The sequence below is a fragment of the Amaranthus tricolor genome, chromosome 14, assembly GCF_026212465.1.
Source record: "Amaranthus tricolor cultivar Red isolate AtriRed21 chromosome 14, ASM2621246v1, whole genome shotgun sequence".
NCBI classification, from domain to species: domain Eukaryota; kingdom Viridiplantae; phylum Streptophyta; class Magnoliopsida; order Caryophyllales; family Amaranthaceae; genus Amaranthus; species Amaranthus tricolor.
In genome coordinates, this window is record NC_080060.1 from 5144043 (window position 1) to 5160117 (window position 16075).

The 16075-nt window shown below is 33.1% G+C and overlaps 3 protein-coding genes across 4 annotated transcripts; 1 reads left to right on the plus strand and 2 right to left on the minus strand.

The window, feature by feature from the left end:
- The first annotated feature begins 364 nt into the window (after nucleotides 1-364).
- On the plus strand, nucleotides 365-3478 carry LOC130800294 (uncharacterized). The gene is made up of 2 exons (XM_057663749.1): nucleotides 365-1640; nucleotides 3340-3478. Exon 1 carries the CDS (start codon nucleotides 737-739, stop codon nucleotides 1547-1549), a length of 813 nt encoding a protein of 270 aa, XP_057519732.1. The 5' UTR covers nucleotides 365-736; the 3' UTR covers nucleotides 1550-1640; nucleotides 3340-3478.
- On the minus strand, nucleotides 2234-6391 carry LOC130800295 (CASP-like protein 1F1). Its single transcript, XM_057663750.1, has 3 exons — nucleotides 5712-6391; nucleotides 5461-5584; nucleotides 2234-3558 (listed from the first exon to the last, which is right to left on the minus strand). Exons 1-3 carry the CDS (start codon nucleotides 5915-5917, stop codon nucleotides 3334-3336), a joined length of 555 nt encoding a protein of 184 aa, XP_057519733.1. The 5' UTR covers nucleotides 5918-6391; the 3' UTR covers nucleotides 2234-3333.
- A 765-nt stretch (nucleotides 6392-7156) lies between these two features.
- On the minus strand, nucleotides 7157-15891 carry LOC130800293 (pyruvate dehydrogenase E1 component subunit beta-1, mitochondrial-like). Of its 2 annotated transcripts, none has more exons than XM_057663746.1 (15): nucleotides 15552-15891; nucleotides 15379-15432; nucleotides 14474-14554; nucleotides 14345-14371; nucleotides 14177-14239; nucleotides 13965-14051; nucleotides 11914-12039; nucleotides 11095-11228; nucleotides 10940-11012; nucleotides 10765-10830; nucleotides 10627-10665; nucleotides 10400-10524; nucleotides 10140-10254; nucleotides 9286-9355; nucleotides 7157-7530 (listed from the first exon to the last, which is right to left on the minus strand). In XM_057663746.1, exons 1-14 carry the CDS (start codon nucleotides 15603-15605, stop codon nucleotides 9308-9310), a joined length of 1092 nt encoding a protein of 363 aa, XP_057519729.1. In that variant the 5' UTR covers nucleotides 15606-15891; the 3' UTR covers nucleotides 7157-7530; nucleotides 9286-9307. The 2 variants fall into 2 exon arrangements, with proteins under 2 accessions (XP_057519729.1, XP_057519730.1); XM_057663747.1 differs by having other exon boundaries at nucleotides 7157-7492; nucleotides 15552-15873.
- Nucleotides 15892-16075: the final 184 nt, after the last annotated feature.

The window sequence follows — 16075 nt, forward strand, 5'->3', positions numbered from 1 at the left end:
AATTAAATCTTTTGTTCTAAAAGAACGTCGTTGTAATTACATAAAAAATAACAAATACCTACTTGACACATCATAAACACTTACTATATATACTTCTATCAAGTAGGTTTTTATAATATCTGAAATAGATATTTACGGAAAGAGATAAACTCTTGTTTGACATACCATAAACCCCTAATCACAAATCTTAAAACAATTAGTCTCTCACATATAAACACATATTTTACGTACCTTAATCACCTACTTTATATATCATAATCATCTATTTCACATACTATAATCACATACTTTGCATATTTTAAACGCCTATAAGAGTGAGTGAATTTTGTTTTAGTTTGTACAATTAAAGTTATTTATCAGAGTAACCATTTCTTATATAAGTAGTAAGGTGGGAGTGAAGTCAAAAACTCAAAAGTTAAGCTAAATTGCATACTTGCCACTCCACACGTCAATTCCCTAGAACTTTGGGAACCTCTTCGGTTTTTTTTTTTTTTTTTTTTTGCTCTACGCCTTTTAGTCTCCCTCCTGGAGAAGCCAAATCCAATGCCCCAGCAAATTCTTCATTCACTCGTCTATTCAAGAAGTCCAGAAATCACCAACATAATTCCATGCCCAAATCAGGGAAAGTAATAAGCCCTAATCTTTGAATTTAATATTCATACTTTACTTATATTTTCTCTTCAATCTTCTAAGAGTTGCATACCCGCTTCAATCTAACTCTTGATCTGCAACTGCTATGGCCGTAGCTCAAGAAAATCAACCACACGAGCCTCACATCAATGGCGGAAGAAGTAATCAACCTTCAATTTCATCAACAATGGAAGAAAAGATAAATAAAACTACGAAACGGCAGCGTCGACCAAGTGTTCGTTTGGTGGAAATTGGGGATCAACCTGCTGCAGCTTTAACGAAACAGTGGAAATCGATTGATAGAGTTTCCAAACCTTGTTCTTTAACTAATTTGGATGGATTGGAAGAAGGTAATGAAGACGAACAATTAGGGGAGGAGGGAGAAAGGGGTGATTTTATTCGTGATAATATTGCAATTGGGAGTTGGAAATATAAGGGTTCTAAGCCTAAAAGGGAATCTAAACGACCTCGAACCAATTGGGTATCGAAAAGAAATGATGATAAAGTTGGGGGAGTAGATGGGTTTTCTAGGGATTTTGAATTGGATGGTTCTGAAAGTCCATTGAATGAAAAGAACCCAGTTCATCATTCTTTGGATAATGAAAAAGATTTGCAATTCAGAGCAAATCATATTAATATGACAAGATTTGGGGATCATGGGATTGATTTAGATGGGGCTTTTGATAATGGAGGGCATAGTGCAAGAGGATGGGGAAGAGAGGATGAAAATGGTGTTAGGGTTTGGTTAGATGAGTTAAAATTAGGTAAGTATTGGCCCCTTTTTGAGATTCATGAAGTGGATGAAGAGGTTCTGCCATTGTTAACATTAGAGGATCTTAAAGATATGGGGATTCATGCTGTGGGTTCAAGAAGAAAAATGTATTGTGCAATTCAGAAGCTTAATCAAGAGATTTCTTGAATGGGTTTCTTGTTCTTTAGAATTAATTTTTAGGGTTTTCTTCTTTATTTGTGTGCTGAAGACGGCATGCTAGAAGTGGTTTCTACTATTGGTAAAAATTCAGACTTTTCATCTTTATATAAATATGCACAATTTTGGTTTTGTGATTTAGTGCTTGTTAGTTTGGATGATATTAATGTGTAAATCTTCTGTTTATTTTATGTTGATAATTAAATGTAGTAAATCTTGGGTTCATGTTTTTGAATTCTAGGTAAGGAAGCTCTCAATCTCAAACATGTGTTTTTTCTTATAATTTTTCATTATCTCCTAATAACACTTCTGAGGATTGAACTTTTGTGAAAAAGAAAAATGATTGCAATAGGAGAAAAAGCCTGGTTTTTTCAAAATAAACAAACTAATTTTTCACCCATTGTGAAGGTATAAAAAACCGTGTCTTGGGCCGCATCAAGGGATATCTTACGGTTTCGACTGATATTTAGGCGATATGATAATCGTATCACTCCGCACTGTTGCCGCTATCGCGATCATTACCGTATTAGACAAACATCACAACACAACTTGTCATGGAGTTTTACTAGCTAATTCCTTTTAATACGAACAATCAAACAGACCATAAAGAGCCACAACACAACTTGTCATTATGAGGATTGAGAGCCACGCCCCCCCCCCCCCCCCCCCCGCTTGCTTACAATTTAGTATCTAGTAAGTTATGTTCGGTATTCCCCATTATTTTCACTCATTCATTACTCATCAAGTTCCAGTTCAAGTTGAGTTCAGTTGAATTCTATTTAGTTAGGGCAAAGAGTGTGTTTGATATGTCCTCCAATTAGAAAAGAGTAACTCATTATCTATTCATTGTTGTTATATTAGCCAGGTTTTAAGAGATAAGTTTTCATTTTTGATAAATTGCTACCCTAGAGTGTTGGAGCTTTGGCAATGGATATGTTACTGAGTAGTGACTGATAATGTCTATTATGAATCATCCTCTACAAATATAATTTGATGCTTTTTTAAGAATGATGTTGGTATGCTTTTGTGATGGTGTAGAAAATGAAGCCGAAATTTGTTAGGCAAATTGGGTTGGAGTTGGGTCATTTTTTACAGTTGAGTTTCATTTGACGAGCTTTGAGTTTTTCCGTTGCTATGCTCTAGCGTCTTAAGGTTTGACGGACAGTGATAAAAACCAAATGGGACACAGAGAAATAGAGGGTGTATGTAACTAATAATAGCAATCAGTAGCAGTATTTCATCATCAATAACAGTACCTTTCTTTGTGTTGTCATGTCTTGTGCTTGATCGGACGTTCTAGGGATGATAAAATGGGCAGATTGGAGCGGGTACCTCCTTCCTTAACCCTTAACGGCCATACCCTCCTAAAATCTCCTAAACTACCAACATACCCACTGCCCATAGACCATATTGTAAAGTTTCTATACCCATGCCTACCCAGATGTAAATCCGATGAATATTTTGGAATCAAATATAGATTTTAGTTGCTAGAATAATAGTAAGCACTACTATAACATAGGAGTATATAAACAATCAAAATTACTATGCAGCTGAAACAGTCTATTGTTCTCGAATTGTGATTTGAGTAAAAATCATCAGAATTCTCCAATCTTACCCGAACAAAAGAAAGGAAGTCACAAAAACATACTAAAAAAGCAACAACACAAGGAATCGGGGAAGTTGATATTGATGAAATAGACGATAATACTTGTACCGTGAATACAATATTAGTCGTTTTAGATTACGATCAGTAATAATAATAATAATATTTGTAATCAAAGGTGTAAAGTCGGAGCAACGGTGGTGGTGGAGATGATGGTGAGGAAGAAGAAGAAGATGCAAGAGATGTAACCAAGTGCAACAGCAGTAGTAATTTTGTGGCAAAAGGCATGAAAATGATCACAAATTGGCATCCACCCAGCATGTTCGTTTCCATATTGTCCCACATATCCTATTGATGTTGCTGCCGCACATCCGGACACCAACACACACATTATCACCTGCATTTTTCCATCTAATTTATTTCTAATTTTTTTTATACAATTTCAAAATATTCTTGTAGTGTAACAAATGGTTAGTTTTTAATTTGTCGTTGTCTAATACTTCGTATTTTTATCTTTCGTTTCTTTTTAACATTTGATTCTAGGAGTGTTACGGTAATAGTCAACAACCCAATATGCACAAGTCGGGGTTTTGGGGGGAGAATAGCGAACATATCATATCCATGCCTCCTCTAAGAAGAGGCCACGGAGAAATGTGCATTGAATTTGTCTCCCAAAAGAATAGGTTCATGCAGGAGAAGGGCATGCTTGGAAAAAACACTAGTCACTTCTAACCCATACAACCCATTAAAATTGTTGTCAAGATAACAAATTAAGGTAAAAAATGTAAAGATGAATTTGATTACTTTTTCTTGGGTGGAAAAGCTGAAGTTGATTCTCTCTCAAATAAAGGTTAGGGTGTTCACTCAAATTATCATGTTGATTTCGAGTTAATTGTTTCTGGTTGGTTTAAAACCGAGTCTTCTTCCATATTAATTTTATATAATTTTAAATTTATATTGAAATCGGGTCAAGTCAGATGCGGTTTCAAGGTTAGGTAAGTATCGATTCGTCAGATCTATATTGAATACATTTATGTAGAGGTGTTATAGACCTGAAGATATGACATTTATTCGACCATGTAACCAAATCTCACTTCAAAATAATATCACTTCAAAATGAATTTAAACTTATTTAAAAACTAATGTGTACTCAAATTTGATTCTAAATTGATTTGAAATAGTTGACTTAAAATTAACTTGATCACTTGAATGAAGAACTTGTGGGACAAATACAAACTATCATTACAATTATTTTCTTACACTGAAATTTATTTAAAGACAATAATATTGATGGTTGAAAGATCACAATGAAGCAACTAAAAAGGGTTAAAGAGGAGGTTCATTTTGATGTATGAACTTATTTTGGGACAAGAAAGTCCTGTAAATGGACAACTTTCCAAATATAGATGCAGTTTGGGAATTCAAGTGTGAATATACAACTACTTTCATTCCCTATCAATTTATTTAGGCAAAATTTTTGATAAGAAACCAACTTTTATATTTTCAGTAAATATGTCTTATATATGAATTTATTTTTTAAAAAATAATACATAAATTTATTTTCAACAAATTGAAAAAAATTAATTTATTGTTAAAAATTTGGTTATTTATTTAAGGTAAACTCTAGGGGGTGTTTGGTATGACAACTTAAAATGTAATGTAATGGAAAGGGAATGTATAAATAGAGGTAAGGTAATGGTAAGTGGTGTTGTTATTATTTGTTTGGTATGAAGAGAGCAAAGGGAATAAGGTAAGGGAATTCGTTACACCACTATTACGAGCGGTAAAAAATTAGAGGATTCCATTTTCTGAAAGTAACGTAAACGATTACTTTAGAGTTGAAACAAATAATATGTAACGGTTTGAGTTAGGCGTTTCCATTAGTGACCTTCAAAAAATTGGATACCAAACAAGCCCTAAATGTAAATAGTGTTCACTAATCTTATTGTGTACACTCTTCACTACCTTCACTAACCCACATTCATTGCTCTCCATTCTACTATCACATAAACACGTGAGGCTGGTGTTACAGGTGTAAATTCGAGTATTTGAGTAGATTTTGAATATAATATCTTGAGTCGGATTAATTATCAGGACAATTTAATTAGATTTTTAAATGCAAGTTATTTTGAATTGCATGAAGTCTTGAGTCATACTCAGTTTCAATAATTCAGGTCAATTTTGGACGACTCTTGTTGGTGTACACTACACTATCATAGCATACATTAAGCCAACACAAAGAATTTCTTTTTGTTTACATATATTTAAATAAAAAATATAAAAAATAATTATAAATTACCAGATCATGCATGAAAATGAACCAATTATAGTTTGAAGGAGCAGTTCTGCAGTTGAGAAAGAAGATGAAACCCAATGATAAAACACAACTCACACTTGCTATTGCAGTTGCAAATGCATAAAACCTGCCCAAAAAAACAAATTTACCATATTTCATGCAAGAATTTTTACAGCATTTAATTTATCATTCATGTATTTCTAAATTATTATAACAACAAAAAAAAAGAAAAAAAAAGGGAAAAATGAACTCACTTGAAAGCAGAAGAGTAGCTGTATTTGGCTTCCATTTGAATACCAAAAATAAGGGCAGATTGGTTGGAAGTAAATGCAATACAAGTAGCAGAAATGGAAGTTACAAATGCTGATAGTCTTAACCCAATTTCAAGGGAATTAACCCATTTTTGCCCTTTCTTTTTTAAGAGGTTTTCCTCTTGTTTGGCTTCTCCATTTGTGTGCATTTTTAACTTTACTTGGGAAATTTATATAGAGAGTTTTCGTGTTATGTTTAATATGAGGGAGATAGAAAGTGAGAAAAGAGTGTGTAGTTTGTGAGGGAGTTGTGTGTTTATGTAGATGAAATTTTGGTTTTTTTTTTAAAAGAAAAAAGGAAATTAGTTTTTTGTTTTTTTTTTGGAACTTGGAAGTTAAGTTAAAGGTAGGGAATCGAGGGAAAGGAAATAAGCATTAAGAGCTAAAGTGTTGTAAAACTATATAGTTGTTAGAATATCTTTTGGTATTTTTAGCGTTTTGGATTGTGCACTGGATAAATTTCGGTTTTTGATTTTAGCTGGTAAAGAATAATGAATGGTTAAATAAGCTGAGAGTTGACTAACTCGGCCCAAATGATTAGGAGGTGGCATTTTCAACCTTTTAAGAGGCTTCTGGATATTTGAATGTTTTTTTTTTGAAGACCCTTCTCGAGGTGAGCAACTCTTTGACCGCACTCATCTCTATGAGTATGAGTTGCCGTCTTTCTTTCCTCCCCAGACCTAGACCATAGTATTCTATAAGCGTGATACACTGAGTATGATAATGATGATAAGAAGCTCAAGGTTAGGCTCAAGGTTCAAAAAAAAAAGCAAATATCTCTATAGTTTTTAAAACGTTTAAATTTACCTTTTCAATTTCAAATGATGAAACTTCACATGGTCAAATTCTTAAAATAAGATTTCGTTGATGTGTGGATGGGCGATGCGTCAAAATTATATGTATAGTTTTAGTATATCATGTTTCTTAGTTAGAGTTTATAAAATATGAAATATGCACGCTATGTTTGAATTGACATTCGATAATATTTTTGAAATAAAAAAAGGAAAAGAAAAAGGGAAGGAGAGATGGGTGTGTTTTTCTTTTAAATCTTTTTAATGATTAAAAGATTTATTTTGTTTAAAATAGTAAATAATTTCAAATCTTTCTAATGCTTGAAGGAAAAAAAATAAGTATTTGGATAATATTTTTTGATATAAATTTCTCACTTCAAGTTCTAGACTTCTAGTCACTAACACTTAAAAACATCAAAATATTATTTTCTCATCATTTTATCTTCTTCTTCCATTCACCATTTTTGCCATCATGAAACCTTTGAACTTGAAAGGTTTGGTTATGGAAGTTAGTACTTAGTTTTAAATCCATTCACCATTTTCTCATCATTTTAAATGCGAAGAGAGTAAGTGAATTATTTTTGGGTAGGTAAACACTTTGGTTATTTATTAAAACTTCACAAACACCAAAGGTATTCGTTTTAGATGTCTTCTTATTAATTTAAATAAGATAAAGCTAAAAGAATCCTAAAAGATTAAAATTATAATTCGTGCCAAGCTACTTGCTCGAGATGTGGGCCATACATTTGAGCACCCAGAGTCTATAACATTTTGTTTTCAAAATAGCTTAGTTGCCTGCTCAAACATGAAGTGCTCGCCCGAGCTGGCCGAGCACCTTCAAAGCTGAAGCTTCCAATCACCTTTAGCTAAACTTGCTTGTCTGAGTCGTGTCCGAGCTTGGCTCTTCAATCCTTTTCGCCTCAAACACATAACCTATTGCATATTCGAGTCATTTACACGACTCACCATAACTTCAACACAACATTTAAATTAGTAGATTATACATAAACATAACTTGTTGAATGAGAATGTGAGACGGTCTTATTGAAGACACACCTCATTCAAGGGAAAATATCTCATCTAATATATAATATGAAAATATGAATTCCTTAATTATTTGAAGTTGACTCATCGAGAGACAGTTTTTCGAGTTGCTTATACATAAATGAAGTGGTATAGCTTTGTAACATTTATTCATGCAAATACATGTTATACAGCTATCAATGAATGAGACTTTGTAGGGTCATCTTCAACATAATATTTGTATTCTTGTTGAACAATATAAATTCTAGTCTAATAATGGTAAAAATAATAGTATGCATAAATACTCAAATTCTCAACAGAAGTTAGGGTGGTTAGATCATATGAATAGTCACAGTCCCAAGCTAGATATCAATAAGATAGTTCCAATTGAAAAGGATACTTCCAAGTTTAACTTAACCCTTCAAATTTGTTATATTAAGCAAATTGAAGTGAGACTTGTCCTATTTAATGGGAAAATATCTTCACAAAACTGATGATCATTGCTTTTTTACTTCATTTATCTCATTTTCATCATAAAATTCATTCCAATACATTACCATTAAAAGATATAATATTAATGGCGACGGAAAATAGTGAAGTACATGATATGATCAAAATTTAAACTACATATCATTTTCATTAGCAATGATCTTTTAAATTTATTACGTTACACATATTAAAGTGAGTATGGATGGAAAAAAAAAAAGCTTAGTTCATAATTATATAACAATGCATGTGCAACAAAAGAAATTTTTTAGGATATAATATTAATGGCGACGGAAAATAGTGAAGTACATGATATGATCAAAATTTAAACTACATATCATTTTCATTAGCAATGATCTTTTAAATTTATTACGTTACACATATTAAAGTGAGTATGGATGGAAAAAAAAAGCTTAGTTCATAATTATATAACAACGCATGTGCAACATAAGAAATTTTTTTAGGATATAATATTGATGGCGACGGAAAATAGTGAAGTACATGATATGATCAAAATTTAAACTACACATCATTTTCATTAGCAATGATCTTTTAAATTTGTTACGTTACACATATTAAAGTGAGTATGGATGGAAAAAAAAACTTAGTTCATAATTATATAACAACGCATGTGCAACAAAAGAAATTTTTTAGGGTAGTTTGTTTCAACAAACTTGAATGCCATGAAATAAAATAAATACTAGTTTCTGACTCGACTTGCATCTTGTTTTAACATGCTCAAGCAAAGTAAGTTATACAACTCATGTCTCTTTGAATTAGTATCAAGGAAAATTGAAGTGTTTTTTTAAGAAAAATGTACATATTTGATAATAAATGAAAGAAAAATGTACGCGTTTTGTGTAGGATTGTTGGCAATTTTATTGAATATTATTTAATTGCAAGAAAAACCGAAATAGTAGCAAAGAAAAAAGGATTAATTCCTCTAACAAAAATCAAAATTACGCAAATTTGAGCACAGAAGTAAGGAGATTTAACTAAAATAAAACCCCCTTTTTTGCATTTTATAATCAATTATCAGTCGCTCAAGGAATTCAAGACATAGCAATGCTACAAAATCTTAAGACCAAAAACAAAAAGGCGACTGTCCCTCAACATTTTGATAAAAAGCAGCCATACACGGTTTGTGGCATGATTTCATGAATAATAAAAATACATGATCGATGTGTGAAATTAGAAAAAATAATTGATCGCTTCACCTGAAATGTACTAAGCAGATGGCTATGATTTGTAACATGCCCGTTTGGCAGCTCGAACGATGTCCTCAATCTGCAATACGCAAGGGAATATGTAGGACTCGTCATAATATGTACATTTTGCTTTTCACATCTCTAATAGACTAATATACCTTTGAATACATTCAACAGAATACCATTCAAAGTCGGGATAAAGGAACGACATTTAACACGATACCATTCAAAGTCGAGATACAGGAGTGACCAGCATTTCCTATTCTGAATATTAAATGGTCATGGGAACGATCAAACTAGTATTATCATTTTCTTTTGAAAATGCTCAACTGCTAGTGTAGTCCCGATTAATGCAATTTGTTGGCGAATTCACAAATGTAGAGCATTCAAATTGCTTGTTTGAACAACTATAAAACAGATCTATATTGACATTTTCATAAAAATATTTTTTCTTTCTACTTTGCCTAAAATGATAGTAGAAATTGATCAAGCACAGCCATGAAATCCTGAGGAAATGATTGATAGTTCCAACTTCCAAGTTCCCAAGAATTAATGTTAGGGATGTTTTATATGATAACCCCTAATTCTTGACTTTTCAGCATGGTAAAAAAGCGACTGTTAAAATGACCATTTAACGTATTTTAGCATGAACGACCACTTCAAATGACAGTTTAATGCCTACTATCTATCGAAATGAAGTGGCTGTTTTTTTTAATTACATCATTAGCAGTCACTTGCGTTTTTTTGGCATTAAAGGTCACAACTCACATGGCACTATTCGTACAATCCTCAAGGTTACCATGTAGAATTTTCCCTAAATGTTATGAAATTATTTCGACCAATAAGAATAATATAATTCAGACCTGTGGTACAGCCATCCTTTCAAAATTTGCGGCATAAGGCATGGGAATGTCAGCACCAGTGATCCTCTCAACCGGTGCATCGAGATAATCAAAGCTATCTTCAACCACTGATGCACTGCAGAGGAAGAAATGAAAAATATTAGTTGGCAATAATATTTGCTGCAATTTAACTTCGGGATTCATCCTGAACTTAAAGGGGAATTCTAGCTAAGGGAAACTACAACGGCAAACAAACCAAGAAAATTCAAAATAATTATTACCATATTTCTGCACCAACTCCATGTTGTGGGAATCCCTCTTCAACAGTTACCAGCCTACTCGTTTTACGGACAGATCCATTGATTGTCCCTCTGTCAAGGGGGCGAATTGAGCGAAGGTTTATCACCTGAGCAATAATGACATCAATAAATATCCCAAAAACTAAACAATAATGTCCAAAGCAATCAGAAGCAAACTATAATATCATGCAAGAAAACTAAAAGGATACCTCAGCACTAATTCCTTCTTCGGCCAAAATTTCTGCTGCCTATAGGATAGAAATTCAGACACATCTTTATCCACCAAAATAGTAAAATATGAAGGAAAATTGTGCACTGAAGCGAATATATTAATTAAATTGACAAACCTTGAGAGCATATCCCACCATCTTAGAGAACGCAGTGATAGTGACATCCTTTCCTTGTCGTTCTATCTGTATTATATGGCCACAATGATAAATCACTTGTACAAATTTGCAATCAATGTTCAACAATTCATAATATTATGCGAAAAGTTATCAAAGAAATTATAATTTGAGATACCTTTGCTTTGCCAATTGGAAGGGTGAAATTGGGGTCAAGAACTTCTTCTGAAACAGAAAAAGATTCCCCATAGCTACAGAGAAACACATATTAAAGATTCATAAATAGAACAGTGAGTAAATTATTGTGAAATAGTAACATAATTAGTGACTTACAGCAGCTCATTTTCCAGAAAAACAACAGGGTCTGGATCTCTGATGGCAGCTTTAAGCAAGCCCCGTGCATCCTCTGCTGAATAAGGAGAGAGTACCTTCAAACCAGGGCATGAACCATACCATGCTGCAAAACACTGCAAAGACAAACCGTTTGAGCCATTACTATTATAGAATTAAATGAAGATTTAAATGATTGGTTGAGCAATTATCATCCCTATTCATCTAGTTCAAACAAGAAGTCCAGGGAAGTTCATGAAGAAATGAACAAAATACAGAGGTAGTTATTGAAATAATTTCTCAGATAACAGTGGAAACTAAGAATGTCATATGATAACAGTGTCAACCCTTGATAAATTAAAGATTCAAAAAAGTAGTGATCAAACAAAGTTAGCTATATTTAAATGCAAGAAGGCTGATTAATTGCCACAGCACATACTGCCACTTGTTCTAATGAAATTTCATAAAAACAAGGTCAAGGGTGGATTTTTTCCAGACCAGCCTAAAGAGTTGTCACATTCAACAAGAAGATATGTGGGATTACTTTACAAAAATTTAATTGATATGATTAAGAACAGCAAACTTGATTAATATTCAATATTTCAGAGACAAATAGATGTTCAATTAATTTCATTTCATCTCCATGTTAAACATTAAAGGATAGAACTAAACCAGCCCCCCCGACATCCCCCTTTTTCGAAATCGTGAGCATGCAGAGCTGCAACAAGGTCGAGCAAAAGTCAATAATCCAAGAACCATGTGCTTGTGATGCCTGATGTCGAAGCATACATTAGAGAAGGACTAACGCGATTAGAGTCGGACCTGGGAATGTTGAGCGCCAACTCCAGCAGCAGCACCATTTGGACCTCTAAAAACAATGGGAACGGATATCTGGCCAGCAGACATGTAGTTTGATTTTGCAGCAGAATTAATGATGTGATCAATTGCCTGCAGTATGTAGGGATGGACAATGACAGTATAAATCACATATGATCAACACAACAGTTTACATATAAGAAAATACGCTTGACATAGATCGAACGGACTTATTTAATCAAGATCCACTTCCCAAAATTGAAACAACATATGCAACTATTAGAAGAGATATTGCACAACGGAACATAATGAAAAAGGAGCCCTCCTTGAATAATGAATCCATGATATTAGACAAGGACTAGCAACAAAGTCATTCAACTGGAGATCTGATGACAAGAGCTATCTCTGGTGTACCCTCTATGAGGAACATGCCACAAAAAAGAGGGTTATTTTAAACTTGTGGGTTATCTGGCTTGGTAGCCAGATTACATAAAAGAGAGTAGCAAACTGAAAAGCAAAACACATCACAATCGCAAATCAAGTAAAATTATTGACAAAATCGGCAACACATCAGTGTTACAAAAAAACAATTACGAGTCAAACAAAGAGCTAGAAGAAACACAAGGTATGACATTCATTGAAAAGCAAAATCTAAAGAGAGAAAACCAAAATACCTCATCAAACAACTTCAATTTCGGCCTTCATTGAAGAAACAAACTCAGGGGATAAAAAAAAAAAGAAGAGAACTCAAATTTCCCATAAAAGATGGATTTTTAATTGTGGGACTATTGACACTGTCTTATGATTAACTCCACAAAAACCACAAGAAAGTTCAATTAAAATGGCCAATAGGGAATATATGGATGTTAAGCGAACGGAAACTATCTAAATTCCTTCACAACCCACCTAAATTATTGTCTTTTTGTTCCAAATTTGTCTCACAAACTCATATCAATTAGCGAACTTACCAAAGAACTAATTGTGCTAATAAGTCATAACAGTTGTTTTATATAAGATGTTCGATCGGGGAAGACCATTGGACGTGGTATTGAAATAGATGGATGTTGATGAGGTGTCTCAATAAGTTGAAGATACTCTATGCAAGTTGAGTCGTTAATGAACTGATGATTCAACTTGAGAGGGAGTGTTAGAAAATAAGATAAAATAGGAATAAAATTACTTGAGTTAATTATTTTCTTAAATTTAATATATCTTTTATGATATCTTTTAGTTAAGATATATATTTTCCTTATTTATAGGAATTTTGTTAGGTTTCTTATCTTTTAGTTTTAGTTTGCTAAGTATATATGTTTCCTAAATTAGTTAGGATTCTCTACTATAAATAGGGGGTCATCAATTGGCAATCAAATACATAAATATATAAGCAATAAAGAGAATTATTTTTAAAAACTCATTTTCCCTATTAAACTCGCTGCACTCACCACATCACTATTGAAGATACCCTCCCAATTCCCATCAACATCATTCACCAACTATTAGAAGTCGTGCATTTTGATGGATGTGTGACTGGTGATGCAAAAATGGTAGTGGAAGAAATCTAAGCCGTGGTGGGAGGGTGGGATTATCTGAATGGAACTTGTTGAATATGTTGATATTAATGCTTATTTGTCATGGAAGGTGATAGTCACATGTTGATTCATTTTTCCAAATTCTCATTGGTTACTTCTTTGATTGTACCAACTACCAAACAATATTAACAGGTTCCATTTCTTATTTCTTTTCTCCCCAACTCTCTTTCACCTTCCCTTTCCTCTCTGTCTTGACTAACCAGACAAGCCCTAAAGATCTAAGACTCACTTCTAACAACCCAGATTTATATTCTGTTGAATGTCCTAATTACTAGGATCAAAATCTAGAAGTACAGTCTCTCTAGCCAAAAATAGGAAGTTGAGACTAGGACTTGTGGTAGACATCACATAGAAACGCAAAATTGAAAATCAATGAAATTAGGAGAATGAGCAAAAGTTCATCATTCCTGAAATTATTCTTAGCCCACCCCACAGCCAACAAAAAAGGAAACACACGAATATGTTAACCTGCATTGAGAAATTGAATGTCATAAATTCTACAATAGGTCTGAGATCTTTGTATGCAGCGCCAACTCCAATACCAGTGAAACCAGCCTGCGAGAAAAAGATACATTCCAAATTGATTGAAACATTTAAATAAGATATAAATAAGATGACGTAAACAATATGTAGCAGATTACACCAACACGAAGAGCTTGTATTCAGTTCAAGAAAAAAACCTCTGTTATAGGAGTATCAATAACCCTTTCAGGACCATACTTCTCCAAAAGCCCTTTGGAGATCTGATACAAAATAGATAACAAAAAAAACATGCAACTTAGGAGCACAGTTTGATTGGTAAATACTACATCTCAACAAAAGCTTAACCCAAATTAATGGATTCTCACCTTGTAGGCTCCTTGATATTCACCAACCTGTTGATGTTAAAAAGATACAAGGTCAGTGCTAAAATTGCAGCAGAAACTTACAGGGGGAAAAAGCAAAATAAAAGTACATTTTAAGTTTCCTCATTGTACCTCTTCACCCATCAAAAAAACTTTAGAATCTGCAGCCATTTCTTCATCTAGTGCAGAATTTAGAGCTTCCCGCACAGTAATCTGGAAAATCCAAAACAATGTGCCATCATAAAAACCCAAAAGAACTAAGGGTACTAAATAGAAAAGCGAATGTGCATAATCATGAGAATATCAGGCACAAAATTGAGGCATTACTAAGCAAGCTGAACACTCAACATCCCCAATAGCAATCAAAAGATATGAAAAAATAAGAAAAGAAAGTCAAATCCCTAACGTAAACAAATCATAGCGCCAAACCAAAAGATTAATGAGGGAAAGACCTCAATGTATAATGGAATAGGAAAATATGCAAAAAGTTGATAAACATACACATTAGATCTCCAAATGTTGAAACACTAGTGCACATTTGAATTGAAAGAAATGGTAGGATAAGGTATCCTTCACTTAGATAGCAAGCGGGGAGGGATGGGATTGAAGGATAAGTTACTTCAAAACTGGTAATAAAACTAATCTCCCCAACACCAAAAAAAACTTGTAAGTGAATTCATCACTCTTTCCTCCCTTTGCTTTCCTACCTCAAATGTTACCCAAAACCTGTCAATATATGCTAACGCAAAACCAATCAAATCAAATCCAAGATGAACAAACAAAGCGCATCTCAAAGATGACTAAATCCAACTATTTTAAGGATTATCTACCTATTCATCTAAAAAACAGCACTTGCAAAAGTACATAAGCTAATTAGTAATTACCCACATCAAACAAAATAAAATTAAGCGGGTGCAACTGCCATCTGCCAATGAAGGCGTTTTGGATAATTTTCCAATACATACAAAAAATATTAAAAACCAACACCGAAATGAAAACCTAAAAAAGGAAAAAGAAAAAAAAAAAAAAAAAAAAACCTCTTTCCCAGAAGTTGCATAAGCTCTAGCGACATGTTGTAAAGCTCGAAATCTCTGCAAATGAATTGAATTTATCATCATTCAAACACAGTAAATGTACAACAACAAAATCCAAACATCCATTGCTTAACAAAACAACTTAGTAAATCATTATAGCAAATGAAAAAGCGTACCGAAGAAGATTGAAGACATCCAGTTCGAACGACATGCTTAAGAAGCCACGACATTGCTATAATTACAGATAACCTAATTCTTCAATCTGAAGCATAAGATATTTACAAGAACAAAAATGGATGAAGAAGCAAAAACAGATCGAAAATCAATGGAAGAAAAGGAGTAAATCTGGAAAATAAGAAGCAAAAAGGAAATCGATAAAAGTCAAAAGAGGATTCAGGAATGGATAGAAGAGAAAAAGAATGTAGAATGGTCCATAAATGGAGGTAACTGGTAACTGGAAAGTAGTAGGTGAGTTAAGCAGTCCTTGCTGTGGCACGAGGAAATGATTTCTACTAGTGTTTTTTTTTTTTTTTTTCTGAAGATTTATTGTACACTAAAAATATTCCCCACGTTCTTTTACGTTCTTCTACCTTATTATAATGGGTAGTTTCATAAGTTCTTTCACTTTAGAATACTTTCTATTTTTGAAAAGTTTTTATCCCACTTTTACCCCTTAAAACCTTCCTTTTTCTTTTATTTA